The 16,060-nt window shown below is 37.7% G+C and overlaps 1 protein-coding gene across 9 annotated transcripts in view; it reads left to right on the top strand.

Moving 5' to 3' along the window:
• The window catches only part of CADPS2 (calcium dependent secretion activator 2), a 573,333-nt gene that overhangs the window by 469,891 nt on the left and 87,382 nt on the right, over positions 1-16,060 (top strand). For all 9 annotated transcript variants that reach the window (XM_045388493.3, XM_045388491.3, XM_065542514.2 and 6 more), the window contains 2 exons: positions 6,398-6,501; positions 14,835-14,991. In XM_045388493.3, coding sequence (XP_045244428.1) covers positions 6,398-6,501; positions 14,835-14,991 — 261 coding nt within the window. The remainder of the gene's footprint in view (positions 1-6,397; positions 6,502-14,834; positions 14,992-16,060) is intronic.

Raw genomic sequence — 16,060 nt, 5'->3', positions numbered from 1 at the left:
AAGCAAATGCTTAGAGATTTTGTCACCACTAGGCCTGCCTTACAAGAGACCCTGAAGGAAGCACTAAACATGGAAAGGAACAACCGGTACCAGCCATTGCAAAAACATGCCAAAATGTAAAGACCATCGAGGCTAGGAAGAAACTGCATCAACTAACGAGCAAAATAACCAGTTAATATCATAATGGCAGGATCAAGTTCACACATAACAATCTTAACCTTAAATGTAAATGGACTAAATGCTCCAATTAAAAGACACAGACTGGCAAACTGGATAAAGAGTCAAGACCCATCAGTCTGCTGTATTCAGGAGACCCATCTCACACGCAGAGACATACATAGGCTCAAAATAAAGGGATGGAGGAAGATTTACCAAGCAAATGGAGAACAAAAAAAAGCGGGGGTTACAATACTAGTCTCTGATAAAACAGACTTTAAACCATCAAAGATCAAAAGAGACAAAGAAGGCCATTACATAATGGTAAAGGGATCAATTCAACAGGAAGAGCTAACTATCCTAAATATATATGCACCCAATACAGGAGCACCCAGATTCATAAAGCAAGTCCTTAGAGACTTACAAAGAGACTTAGACTCCCATACAATAAAAATGGGAGACTTCAACACTCCACTGTCAACATTAGACAGATCAACGAGACAGAAAGTTAACAAGGATATCCAGGAATTGAACTCATCTCTGCAGCAAGCAGACCTAATAGACATCTATAGAACTCTCCACCCCAAATCAACAGAATATACATTCTTCTCAGCACCACATCGTACTTACTCCAAAATCGACCACGTAATTGGAAGTAAAGCACTCCTCAGCAAATGTACAAGAACAGAAATTATAACAAACTGTCTCTCAGACCACAGTGCAATCAAACTAGAACTCAGGACTAAGAAACTCAATCAAAACTGCTCAACTACATGGAAACTGAACAACCTGCTCCTGAATGACTACTGGGTACATAACGAAATGAAGGCAGAAATAAAGATGTTCTTTGAAACCAATGAGAACAAAGAGACAACATACCAGAATCTCTGGGACACATTTAAAGCAGTGTGTAGAGGGAAATTTACAGCACTAAATGCCCACAAGAGAAAGCAGGAAAGATCTAAAATTGACACTCTAACATCACAATTAAAAGAACTAGAGAAGCAAGAGCAAACACATTCGAAAGCTAGCAGAAGGCTAGAAATAACTAAGATCAGAGCAGAACTGAAGGAGATAGAGACACAAAAAACTCTCCAAAAAATCCATGAATCCAGGAGTTGGTTTTTTGAAAAGATCAACAAAATTGATAGACCACTAGCAAGACTAATAAAGAAGAAAAGGGAGAAGAATCAAATCGACGCAATAAAAAATGATAAAGGGGATATCACCACCGACCCCACAGAAATACAAACTACCATCAGAGAATACTATAAACACCTCTACGCAAATAAACTGGAAAATCTAGAAGAAATAGATAATTTCCTGGACACTTACACTCTTCCAAGACTAAACCAGGAAGAAGTTGAATCCCTGAATAGACCAATAGCAGGCTCTGAAATTGAGGCAATAATTAATAGCCTACCAACCAAAAAAAGTCCAGGACCAGATGGATTCACAGCTGAATTCTACCAGAGGTACAAGGAGGAGTTGGTACCATTCCTTCTGAAACTATTCCAATCAATAGAAAGAGAGGGAATCCTCCCTAACTCATTTTATGAGGCCAACATCATCCTGATACCAAAGCCTGGCAGAGACACAACAAAAAAAGAGAATTTTAGACCAATATCCCTGATGAACATCGATGCAAAAATCCTCAATAAAATACTGGCAAACCGGATTCAACAACACATCAAAAACCTTATCCACCATGATCAAGTGGGCTTCATCCCTGGGATGCAAAGCTGGTTCAACATTCGCAAATCAATAAACATAATCCAGCATATAAACAGAACCAAAGACAAGAACCACATGATTATCTCAATAGATGCAGAAAAGGCTTTTGACAAAATTCAACAGCCCTTCATGCTAAAAACGCTCAATAAATTCGGTATTGATGGAACGTACCTCAAAATCATAAGAGCTATTTATGACAAACCCACAGCCAATATCATACTGAATGGGCAAAAACTGGAAAAATTCCCTTTGAAAACTGGCACAAGACAGGGATGCCCTCTCTCACCACTCCTATTCAACATAGTGTTGGAAGTTCTGGCTAGGGCAATTAGGCAAGAGAAAGAAATCAAGGGTATTCAGTTAGGAAAAGAAGAAGTCAAACTGTCCCTGTTTGCAGATGACATGATTGTATATTTAGAAAACCCCATTGTCTCAGCCCAAAATCTCCTTAAGCTGATAAGCAACTTCAGCAAACTCTTAGGATACAAAATCAATATGCAAAAATCACAAGCATTCTTATACACCAGTAACAGACAAACAGAGAGCCAAATCAGGAATGAACTTCCATTCACAATTGCTTCAAAGAGAATAAAATACCTAGGAATCCAACTTACAAGGGATGTAAAGGACCTCTTCAAGGAGAACTACAAACCACTGCTCAGTGAAATAAAAGAGGACACAAATGGAAGAACATACCATGCTCATGGATAGGAAGAATCAATATCGTGAAAATGGCCATACTGCCCAAGGTAATTTATAGATTCAATGCCATCCCCATCAAGCTACCAATGAGTTTCTTCACAGAATTGGAAAAAACTGCTTTAAAGTTCATATGGAACCAAAAAAGAGCCTGCATCGCCAAGACAATCCTAAGTCAAAAGAACAAAGCTGGAGGCATCACGCTACCTGACTTCAAACTATACTACAAGGCTACAGTAACCAAAACATCATGGTACTGGTACCAAAACAGAGATATAGACCAATGAAACAGAACAGAGTCCTCAGAAATAATACCACACATCTACAACCATCTGATCTTTGACAAACCTGAGAGAAACAAGAAATGGGGAAAGGATTCCCTATTTAATAAATGGTGCTGGGAAAATTGGCTAGCCATAAGTAGAAAGCTGAAACTGGATCCTTTCCTTACTCCTTATACGAAAATTAATTCAAGATGGATTAGAGACTTAAATGTTAGACCTAATACCATAAAAATCCTAGAGGAAAACCTAGGTAGTACCATTCAGGACATAGGCACGGGCAAAGACTTCATGTCTAAAACACCAAAAGCAACGGCAGCAAAAGCCAAAATTGACAAATGGGATCTCATTAAACTAAAGAGCTTCTGCACAGCAAAAGAAACTACCATCAGAGTGAACAGGCAACCTACAGAATGGGAGAAAATTTTTGCAATCTACTCATCTGACAAAGGGCTAATATCCAGAACCTACAAAGAACTCAAACAAATTTACAAGAAAAAAACAAACAACCCCATCAAAAAGTGGGCAAAGGATATGAACAGACATTTCTCAAAAGAAGACATTCATACAGCCAACAGACACATGAAAAAATGCTAATCATCACTGGCCATCAGAGAAATGCAAATCAAAACCACAATGAGATACCATCTCACACCAGTTAGAATGGCGATCATTAAAAAGTCAGGAAACAACAGGTGCTGGAGAGGATGTGGAGAAATAGGAACACTTTTACACTGTTGGTGGGATTGTAAACTAGTTCAACCATTATGGAAAACAGTATGGCGATTCCTCAAGGATCTAGAACTAGATGTACCATATGACCCAGCCATCCCATTACTGGGTATATACCCAAAGGATTATAAATTATGCTGCTATAAAGACACATGCACACGTATGTTTATTGCAGCACTATTCACAATAGCAAAGACTTGGAATCAACCCAAATGTCCATCAGTGACAGATTGGATTAAGAAAATGTGGCACATATACACCATGGAATACTATGCAGCCATCAAAAAGGATGAGTTTGCGTCCTTTGTAGGGACATGGATGCAGCTGGAAACCATCATTCTTAGCAAACTATCACAAGAACAGAAAACCAAACACCACATGTTCTCACTCATAGGTGGGAACTGAACAATGAGATCACTTGGACTCAGGAAGGGGAACATCACACACAGGGGCCTATCATGGGCGGGGTGGGGGGAGGGATTGCATTGGGAGTTATACCTGATGTAAATGATGAGTTGATGGGTGCAGCACACCAACATGGCACAAGTATACATATGTAACAAACCTGCACGTTATGCACATGTACCCTACAACTTAAAGTACAATAATAATAAATAAATTTAAAAAATAAAAATAAAAAAAATAAAAATAAAAAGCAAAGCTGCTAGGAAAATTTGTGTGCTAACGTGTGAGAAGTGCCTTGGCTTGTGCCTGACACATACTTGGCTCTCAAGAAAATGTAATGTTTCTTTTTTTTTTTTTTTTTTTTTTTTTTGTGAGACAGAGTCTCCCTCTGTCACTCACACTGGAGTGCAATGGTGCCATGTTGGCTCACTGCAACCTCCGCCTCCCTGGGTTCAAGCGATTCTCCTGCCTCAGCCTCCTGAGTTGCTGGGATTACAGGCACCCACTACCGTGCCCAGCTAATTTTTGTATTTTTAGTAGAAATGGGGTTTCACCATGTTGGCCAGACTGGTTTCGAATTCCTGACCTCAGGTGATTCACCCGCCTGAAGCTGTAACATTTCTAACAGTTGTTATTATCACCTTCCTCCAAAATGCACCCCATCTGTGTCATACAATATTTCTTCTCTAAAAGTCCCTCCTCCTCTTCCCCAGGTCATTTGTTATTTCTTTAAAACCATGCTTCAGGCTTACCTTCCCCTGATGTCTCCCCTAGACCTGCTTTCAGCAGTCTTCCCTCATATTTCCTGCATCACCAATAGGTTTGCCTCCTGTTGCTTCCAAACTTTTCCTAGGGGCCTTCTCTTCCTGACAAAACTAGAACAGCTAGTGCGGCCCCCAAATTAAGTAGGTTGTCATGCAAAGTTATGAGCCTCCTTGACTTCACGCTTGTTTGAGGATGTTGAAATGTTCATGAAACAGATGAAACGTTTGATCATTCATGTCTACGGATCTTTTCAGTAGTGATTTTCTGATTCTGAGTTGAGATTGGAAGTATGTCTCATACTGCCTCCTACTTCCTACAGCCAACAGCATTGTAGGCACACTTGACTATTGGGTGTTTCACACTGATTTTTTTAAAGAATTGTTGTAATTTTTTAACCTTGTCACAGAGGAGCAATAGCTTTCCATTCTGTAGGGGAATATAGTAGGAAGTATATATGGCTTAAGGGTTGAGGGATGTGAACCCACATCAGTACATTGCACTGTGTCAGAGCTACATTGAATGTATAATGAATATTTAATGAATAAGCACCGATCATAAGCAGTGTTTCACTGCATCATTTTACATCCCTTGAGAATACGTTAGAACAGAGCAACTGAAAGTGTCTCCTCCAAATTTAATCCTGAAGTTTTAGGAAGAAGTAAATCAAGGGAAAACTGTTGCAGGAAAAAAAAAAATGGCCTTTATGTTCCCCAGAAGAATCTCTTTTACTGAAAATTTGATTTTCTTTCCTCACAGTCTCCTTACTGGGCAAAGAGAAAGAGCCTATGAATCCCAGACAACATTTATCTTTAATGTCCTTATTGGGAACTGATCTTTACATTGTTTTGAAACAGTTTCATTACACAGGGCCTCTCTAATTTCTGCCAGCTTGCTGAATCTTAGAAAATAACTACTTTGCCTTCTCTGTAGCAGAATTTCAGGTAACTACATTTAATCTTATTGTGGTCTCCCCTTTTTATACCAGTTTAGCTTACTGCTGAAAGAACCTTCAGCTTCAAAGAACACTTCTGCCTTCCTCCCCAACAACCCCCTCAGTTGGAAAGGTGGAGTGGGATGGTGGCTGGGAAATAGGGAGGAAATCAGTCAGTTGCCAGCTGTCAGAGTTGTTTTAGGTGACTTTGTACTTCTTGAATTTAAGATCAACATGAACTATAGACATTTCAGGCTGGGAGTTTAAATAGCAACAAAAAAGCATGGGTTTTGCTAATGCCAGGAATGACTCATCTGGTGAGAATGGTATTGTACTGATAATACAATACAGAGAGAAAGAAAAGACTGTGGTATCTGCTCTCATTGTGTTGCTGACCTTGAGGAGAATTATAACTTGTTTGTTGCAGAAGTTGAGCATCTAATGTGCTGATGCACCTGTTCTTATATATTAAATGGCAAAGCACTTGCAGTTCCCTGTCATTGCTTTGTGGGTGAAATATTTTCTGCAATCTGGTGAACTGTTTTTTTTTTTTTCCTAAATAATGTATTCATTTGTATTTCTTGTATTTCTTATTTCTTATTCTATTTCAACATTCTAGTCTCATCATTATGTCTTCAAAGATGTTTGGCTTTTTATTTTCAAGGTAACATGATTATGATTTTTTTTCATATAGAGACCATGAACCAAGCATCTCCTGCTAGAAAGCTGGAAGAGATTCTTCATCTGGCAGAGCTCTGCATAGAAGTCTTACAGCAGAATGAAGAGCATCACGCAGAGGTGATGACCTGTTTTCACTGTAGTATAAAGCTATATGTAAGGCTTCGCCATGGTGGTGGCTACACTGAATAAGTGGCCTGCCCATAGTCTTGAAACATATCTGAATATTTAATGAATAAGCACCAATGATAAGCAGTGTTTCACTGCATCATTGTACATCCCATTGCACATTCACATATGAAAACATATGTGAATTTTCTAAAAACCTAACTCCTATATATTATAAAACAATTGTGTGTGTGTATGATTTCATGTTTATTCCTGACAACAAACACTGATGGGATCTGTGCCATGAGAACTTAGCTCATCAGTTATTGAAGAAGGGGGAAAGTTAATGACCACAAGAGGACTTACAATGACCCTAAGGCAACTTTCAGAGCTATTCTGCAGGAAGAGATTTTTATTTCCCAAACCAGGGGGTAATTTCCACTGGGCTTTGCTTTTTTTTTTTTTCTTTTTTTTTGTGGTTCTGTATTTGCTGTCTCATTGGTAATAGCAAGACTGCAGCATCAAAGGAAAGAAATCTCACTCTATTTCTCTCATAATTCCATAAATAGTTTGCCTGCCTTTCATTGAGAGCAGTTAGTTAACATTGAATGCAGTTAGTTAACAGCAAGGGCTACAGAAAAGTCAGCCTGCATTGCCTTCAGTCCGATTGCGTAACTGGTAAGAGTCAAAGATAGAACACAAACCCATCTTACAGTGCTGCATCATGTGCTTTTCCCCCTATGCCATGATTGCTTTGGTTTAGAAATGTAAGTTAACGTGAAAGGGGAAATTTTGTGATACACTATAAAACAAAACTTTAGTAGAAGACATTCACAATTGTATGGTTGATAACTCTAGGCTTTCACTCTTAATATCAAACTTTTCACTTTTTAAAATTAATTTTTCATCAAACTTGGATTGTTTATAATTTTTTAAAGTTCTAATTACATCTTAACATTCACTAAAGATCTGGAGTGGCTTTTCACCAGGCAAACTGCTTATTCTGAGACTTAAATTCTCACTCTTTCTAATAGCCATGAGTTTATTAACAAAAATGGAAGAGTTTTCTGACTTTGAGTTGGGTGGGGAGAATGTGTAACATTAAATAAATATAATAAATGTCAGTGCCCCGACAGTGCTTTTATTCTTGAGGAAGCACATGAAATGAGCAAGAATAAAAAAGACCAAATACATATGAGTTTACAGAATTTTTGTATTTAATGAAGCCTAGTTCTAAAAAATCTAAGAAACCACAGGAACTACATTTGAAGCCAATTCATAGAAAAGAGTATTCATGAATCCTTACTATAGGTAACTAAGATTTATTGTATCTGGTTATAAATGCGATATCTGGTTATAAATATGATCATTCAAAACATCTGCTTTTAGCTCACACTGTGGAATCTAGTTTTTAGCTTGCATCTGTCGTGTGTGAACTTGTTATGGATATTTTATTTTAAACTGAAGAAACAGCTGCTTCAATAATTTGAAATGAATTCCCAGGAGGTTCTTTTCTAGGCTGGTACCACAGCTATGTTACAATGAAAGTGATTATGCGATAAAATACATGTATGTTTTGTCTTTGTCTTTTGTTAAAAGGCATTATTATCAGAGTATTAGGATTTTTTGAATTAAAAAATCTTTTAATAATTGAATATTCAATTGCAGTGTATATTTCAGCGAAGCAGGTATATCTAATATTCTCAAATATTTTACAAAAACTAAAAATTAAATGTTAATTATACTTCGTGCAATCACTAAAATGCTTGTCAAAGTATAATGTATCCAAACACAATTAAAGTGTATATATTATTTACTAACCCACAAAATACAGTTGACTTTATTAAATAGAGATAATCATTATTCATAAATATCACTATACTATATACTGAAATATAGGACTATTATGATGACCTTTTTTAAAAATGTTTTGTAACACTATGGCAATTGTTCTACTCTGCAATGCTTCCAAATTCTTGGAAACCCTCAGGGAAGAGAGGTGAGTAAAATGATTTCCACTATTTTATTAGCATAGGATGCCTCTTTTATGTGAATTTAAAATACAATCTACTCTGATTGTAGTTCATTTTAAAGCCAATTAGTCCTTTCTTTGAAATTGCAGAGTCTGTTTTTCTTTGAATGTGCTGATTTTTGTTATACTGTTTTGTGCTTGTATCTTATTAATAATTGCATGCATAGTTACTGATGGTCATCTAAGTAAAACATGACTGAAGGGATGTTGATATTTGGTTTGTGTCTTTGGTTGTTTTATGTCCTTAAAAAAAAAAAAAAGAAAATCTCACATTTTTTCTGAACAATTTTGGGGAGTGAATTCGTCTGATTCCAGACTGACTTCCAGAGTGAATTGGTGGATTGCATTCTGCACTGATACTTATTTTGCTGTATGTTCAAGCTAGAGTTCCTTTGCTCCATGAAAGAGCACCTGGCTCAGCTCCCGTGGTGGAGGTTAATGTATCTGTCTCAAAGAGACCTTCAAGTGGCTCACATGTCAGCTCCCTTTATTTTCATTCTCCCTCTCTCCACAGTGGCAGTTTACTTTTCAGGGCCAAGAGGTTGTTTCTATCCTTCAGCAATTTCTCAGTTAAGCAGGTTTCATGTCCTTTAGATGTTTGACAGTAACTTCTTAGGCAGTTTTCCCTTCTCTTTGAAGGCCTCTCAACCTCTCTTCTCAGGCTTTTCTGCAAAATTCCTATGTTTTCTCCTTAGAAAGATAGTTTAAGTTCCTTTCCAGAAAATCTTTAAGGCTGCCTCCACATTTCAGTGACCAGACCGTCTCTGACCAGATATTTTACGCAAACTGATCTGACCACTCTCCATCCAAAAGCCCCTTGCTTTGACAGAGCTAGGAGGTGTCAGATGCCTGCTGGAAAAGCCATAGTCCCTCACCATTACACACCCCCCACACTATTATACTGATAAGAAAGCAGACCCAGGAAAGTTGAGCAACTTGCCAGAGGTGCACAGCTAGTGAGTGACTGGGTGAAGGCTCAGGACAGACTCCAGACCTGGACATTTTCCAATAAACCACATTGCTTGCAATTTAAGTAGAATGGCAGGAGTGATTGTCCTGCCTTGGTTCTGCTGACAAATTTGAACCTCAGCATTGCAACAGGGATGTAGATGCATGGGGTAGTGATCACAGTGCAAACCTGGTGATGTCCCTTTCCATTCTGTCATTCTCTTCTTTCCTTGTACCCTGGTGTATATCCAAGGACTCTGCCTAAGGGGGATGGATGGAGTGCTGAGAATATCAGTAGAAGGGCTGAGAGGGAGGGACCATGAAAAATATGAGCACAACTCAAGTCATTACTTGGTTGCTTATTATTACAGCAAAATATTGACTTAAGATCCTTAAAATATTTTAAATACGATGTAATCCCCCATATCCCTTCCACCATAGGCAAGAAGGTTGTTTGGCAGTAGTTTGGTATTTGTAATGCAGACAGCTCTCAGTTCACTGCAAATGGTTGATTCATTTGCTGGGCTGCTTCAACAAGAGCCTGGACAGTGAGAGTTCAGTGTGAACACACATATTTGTGTATGTGTGCATTCCCCTAAACATCAGTATCTGAACCAAATTATGCTTCTGTTTGGATTCTAATGTAAAGAGAAAGCGTATTTCATTTTTTTAAATTTATTTTTGTTTGTGTGTATCCTTATTCCTCTCCAACTGGCATGCATGCCTGCCTAAGAAATATATTGAAGTGTTGTTATACAAAAGAATTGACCATGAACAAAATCGATGTCCTGTCTACTAACTAGATTACAATAGTCTCAACAGTTGAAATGACCTCAATTACACATGGTTTATATCTGGATAGTCAGTGAGATAAACCTTTTTTAGGATAGGTTTAAATTTAAAATTATATTAGCCTCTGGACCAACAAATAGCCCTCATCTTGGAAGAGGATGACCAGCAAGTAACTTGCATATGGCTCAGGTATAGAAGTAGAATTCCCTTTTCAGCAATGACTCTCAAAACCAATCGCATGAGCATGAATGCTCTACCAAAAATGTTTGTTCATTATTTACTGATTTATAATATATATGAATGAGGATAATACTTTACATTCTCATATGTTTTGGAGCATTTTCAGCTCATCATCTCACTTGGTTATTGCTACATTTATGCTTATCAACCTGATTATCAGTGAATCACAGGAGTTGTAAAAAACTTATGATTAGACAATAGGCGTCACCTGTTCATTCTGTCTGTCCCTTAAGAGAACTTAAATATTTTAAGAATCTGGCCCTGAGAATCATGTCCCTATATATGTGAATATGTGTGTATGTGTGTGTCAGGGGCAGGGGATACTATAGACACTGGATTGTCTCTAAAGCCTTTAGGATCATCTACAAGGTACAGAATTGCAAACTAATCTTGTCTTGGGGAGTAAATAGGCACAATATACGTTTCAAAGTCAGACTCAGTGTTTTTGCTCATTTAGGCAGCCATCCTCCTTTTTGTTTTAAATTATAAATTTTTATTATATTTTGAGGGTAAAAGTAATCAAGGCCAGGTGCGGTGGCTCACGCCTATAATTCCAGTACTTTGGGAGGCTGAGGCAGGTGGATCTCCTGAAGTCAGGAGTTCAAGACCAGCCTGGCCAACATGGCACAACCCCATCTCTACTGAAAATACAAAAATTAGCTGGGCATGGTGGTAGGCACCTGTAATTCCAGATACTTTGGAGTCTAAGGCATCAGAATTACTTGAACCTGGGAGGCAGAGGTTGCCGTGAGCCAAGATTGTGCCACTGCACTCCAGCCTGGGCGACAGAGCAACACTCTGCCTCAAAAAAAAAAAAAAAAAAAAAAAAGTTATCAAAAGCCTCAGGCTTTAATAAAAATTAGAAAAGATATAAAGAAGTCAGACCATAAATCAAAAGATATTAACAGTGGTCTGATCAGCTGAGGATGGATGGATGGATGGATGGATGGATGGATGGATGGATGGAGAGAAAGATGGCAATGTGCCATATGTGTCTCTCTTAAGAATACACTATATGTGTAAGAACTTGATCTCTAGACTCCAGCTGACTTAGATTCAATCACTGCTTTGTTATCTACCAACTGTATGACTTTGGGCAAGTTATTTAATCCCTGTTTGCTAACCTATAAAGTAAGGCTATTTGTACCATCTACCTGAAATAATTGTTTGGGGGATTAAGTAAGATGATGTTTATAAAACCTTTAGAACAGTACTTGGCACATAAACACCATTTAATTCATGTCGGACATTATTTTTAAAACACATAAACTCACATAAGATTTATATGAATTTCAACACATATTTGTAATTACTGATTATGGTAGTCAATTATTACATTTGTACAGCAATAAACTTTTGTATTTATTTGATTGCCACAACAATACTGGGAGAGGTTAGGGCAAGTATTGTTATTGCCAATTTGAAAATAAATAAATGGAAATCCACCCAGTGAACTGATTTGACCGTTATCACTCAAGTATCATCACTGAGTTCAAAAGCTCAGTACTCTGTGTCTAGGTTTAGGGTTCATTTTTACCTGCCACCATTGTAAACTACATTTACTGAAAAAACAGGCTTTCCAAGTATTGTCAGCCTGCCACATATTTGTATTGCTTATTTGTATTATTAATCCTGTATAAGTTTATTTATCATTAGAACTTTGGTAGGAAGTTGTTTGTTTGTTTGTTTTAAGACAGTGTCTCACTCTGTCACCCAGGCTGGAGTGCAGTGGCGCAATCTTGGCTCACTGCAACCTTCACCTCCCAAGTTCAAGCGATTCTCCTGTCTCAGCCCCCTGAGTAGCTGGGATTACAGGTGTGCACTACCATGCCCAGCTAATTTTTGTATTTTTAGTAGAGACGGGGTTTCCCCCTGTTGGCCAGGCTGGTCTGGAACTCCTGACCTCAGGTAATCCACCCTCCTCGGCCTCCCAAACTGCTGAGATTACAGGTGTGAGCCACCGCATCCTGTTGGTAGGAAGTTTTATAAGCTGAAGTACCTAAAATCAAGGTTTGTTTTATATTTCCCTCTTAAGCAAATTAAACATTGCCTTCTGCCTCTACCATCTCATTTACACTAATTAGTGGCTTAGCATTAGAGCCAAAAGAACTTTAACCCAGATAATCATGATTTCTGTTTAGTCCCCTGTAGACAGATGCATTGCTGAGAGAGGTTTTCTCCTCCCTTTTGGAGTCCCTGATGCTGTTGAACCTCAGCCACCCCACAGGAGGTCATACCCTAGGGAGGGAATTATACAGCCCCTCATCTTCCTACCAACCCAGGGCAGGATGGCAAGAAAGAGAAGGGGACAGGTGGTAGACCAGACCCTGTATTCTCAAGGTAACTGCAACTGTTGCTTTCATTTTCAAGGACAGTGATTGCTTAAAGTGTTCTGAAGCCATCATTAGGAGAAGAGGCATTCATCACAGATTGGCTTATATTCATTAAGAATAGCATCATCAGGAGTACAACTTGAGACATAAATATATACTTCTGCAAAACAATGAAATGTTCCAGTTGATGGCAAAATCTTGCTAACCTGAAACTGTTTTTTAAAAAAATAGAAAAAAAAAAGTGTTTTCCATTTTATTTCATTGCTCATCCTGGCTTTGTCTTCCAAGTTAACTTTAAGAAGACCTTTAGGAATTTTTTTCAGAGTCCTGAAACAACCTGAACTAACATGACTGTTATTTTCTTAGTTTTAACTTTTTGCAAAGATACTGGTTGTGAACTGGAAGTGAGATTTTGAAAATGCCTCTTTGCAGGGCTGCATTTTTCTGTGCTGCTATACTCAGAGTTGGGAATCTCAGGTTCTTCTTTTCTTTGTCACCACTATAGCTATAAAAGATAGGCGCAAGATCTGTGTAATAAAATCATTTATACTTTTTTGTGTGTTTTTACATTATGTCATATACCCATTTTGTCAAATATTTAACCAAAAAATATTCAAAGGTAATATTTGCAAAAAACAGTATGCTCAATTTTTCATGCGTACCATTCCCAACCAGTTTTTGCATTCATATATTGGTCACAGCATTGAACCAGGAATTAAAATGTCCCAAACTCTCAAATCTATTATTTATACTACACTGTTCTTCCTTAAGTCAGCCTTTACCATCTGCTTATTAATTACATGGCAATCTTTTTAGTTACTGATTATTATTTTATATCTATTATTTTAAGGCCATATTTACTATAAATGTGAAACATGAAATTTTTATAAACATGAAAAGTTCTTTGGAAAATAGTGTGTCAAAATTTTGCAATCCCCTTTTATGTGATTTGTATCTTCCTGTTATAATCCAATTCATATTTGAAGCCAGGCGCCGTGGCTCATGCCAGTAATCTCAGCACTCTGGGAGGCCAAAGCTGGCAGATCATTTGAGGCCAAGAGTTGGAGACCAGCCTGGCCAACATAGCGCAACCCCATTTCTCCTAAAAATACAAAAACACTAGCCAGGCGTGGTGGCATACATCTGTGGTCCCAGCTACTTGGGAGGCTGAGCCATGAGAATCGCTTTAACCTGGGAGGCAGAGGTTGCAGTGAGCCGAGATCAACCACTGCACTCCAGCCTAAGCGACAGAGTGAGGCCCTGTCTCAAAAAAATAAATGAAATGGTGACTGGCTGCTGAATGGAGAATGGATGTGAGCAAATACTTTTCATAAAGAGCAATTTGCAATGTGTGAAGGCTCTAAAATACATACCCATTGATCCAGTAATTATTAGAAGTTTATCCTAAGGAAATAATCAGTACTACATTCAAAGATATTTATGTAAAAATATTTACTACACTATCATTGAGAATACCAAAAAATTGAAAACAGCCATTTTAATAGGGTAATAGGTAAACAAATAACAGCATATCCTTATAGCAGAAGATTATGCTATTATATTAAAAGTGAAATCACAGAAAAATATTATAAAGTGTGATACCAAATATTTCAATGTTTCTATTAACAGAAAAAAAAGAAATATTGGAAGTAAATACACCAAAAAAATCAGAATAGATATGTTTAAATTATGAGATAGAAATAATTTTTCTTTTTTGTTTTATATATGTTCTAAATGTTGTAAACTAATCATGTATTTCTTTTATAAAGGAATAAATGTCCTTGTACATTTTAATTCTATTTTCTATTTCATTCCTCAGTGCCAAATGTATGATTTTAATTTGTACCTATAAAATTTTTCTCACACTAAAAAATATTATATTTTGTGTATCATACCTGTTTCTGAAACTAAGACATGTTATAAAATATTTTCAACTGGCACAGTACTTGTGCATGTTTCTAAAAAGTAATGTATTTCTCTATGTTTTTATCCTTTTGTAGGCATTTGCCTGGTGGCCTGATTTATTGGCTGAACATGCAGAGAAATTTTGGGCTTTATTTACAGTAGATATGGACACTGCACTAGAGGCTCAACCACAAGACTCCTGGGATAGTTTTCCTCTTTTCCAACTGCTTAATAATTTCCTCCGAAATGACAGTGAGCATTTGCGTTTTCTTGAGTATGTGAAATGGGGAGGGGTGGGAGAATGTTGAATGTGAATGTATTTTTACTGTGCCCTAGCAGCAGCCTGACAAGAGTTCGCATGGGTAACATTTAGGTTTGCTCAGCCTGCCTGACTGTGTTAGGCCAGAGACTAAGGGAGCCCGGGGACACTCCCACACTCCACTGGGCTCTGAAGGTCCTCTCATTCCCATCCTCCTGCCTTCATTGAGGTCCGGTAACCTAGGCATCCTTCTTTATGAACTTTATTGTACTTTATGAATCTGAAAATCTTTAAAGGCTGACATTTCAAAAGTACTTGAGAACATTTACATCTCTGAAAGACACCTTAATTCATTATTGTAAAAATCATGTTATGTTAAGGCTCCTACTTAAATCCATTGTGGCAATATTGCTGGCCTGAGGGTCGGTTCATTTCTACAGATGATAGGCAGATATTGCTATGTAGTATGACTTGCTCATTCAACATTTAGAAATTAAGGAGAATGTAAAATCTCTCTATTGAGACTTTTATTCTCAATTTAATAATAACTTTTACATTTATTCTGGTAGATGGTCTTCTAGCAAACAAGACAAACTTTGTTTTTTATCAAGATTTTAACATACAGATTCCTAGGCCTTTCCTTGTAATGCTTTTTTAAGTTTCACTTAGTCTCAAGTTTGGTTACCACTGACAACCTTTGTTTCAACACTTGAAGTGACCGTGGGGGTCACTAATTCCCTACTGAATAAAATTATTGTCATGATGCACCAAGGTGAACTCTGCCTCTTCCTAACCGCTGGTTCTGACCCATTCTCTTTGATCAATGCAACAGTTGTCTTCTGTCATGTGTTTTCTTCTGCCACTCTTTATTCCCATATAAAACAACTCTGTCTTACAATAGGGTTTTCATGCCCATTGCCATTCTCATCACCGTACCCTGAATAGACCTCACTCCATTTCTCAGTGTTGTTCTGGAGTGTGGTGCTCAGAAGAACACAGTGCTCACCATGTGACCTGAATAACCAGACCCAAATGAGAGGTACCTTGCTTCCTTCTTTCCTG

This window comes from Macaca fascicularis, chromosome 3 (assembly GCF_037993035.2).
Source record: "Macaca fascicularis isolate 582-1 chromosome 3, T2T-MFA8v1.1".
Taxonomy (NCBI): domain Eukaryota; kingdom Metazoa; phylum Chordata; class Mammalia; order Primates; family Cercopithecidae; genus Macaca; species Macaca fascicularis.
Note: the sequence above shows the minus strand (reverse complement) of the source record. Positions and strands in the feature narration are given on the sequence as shown.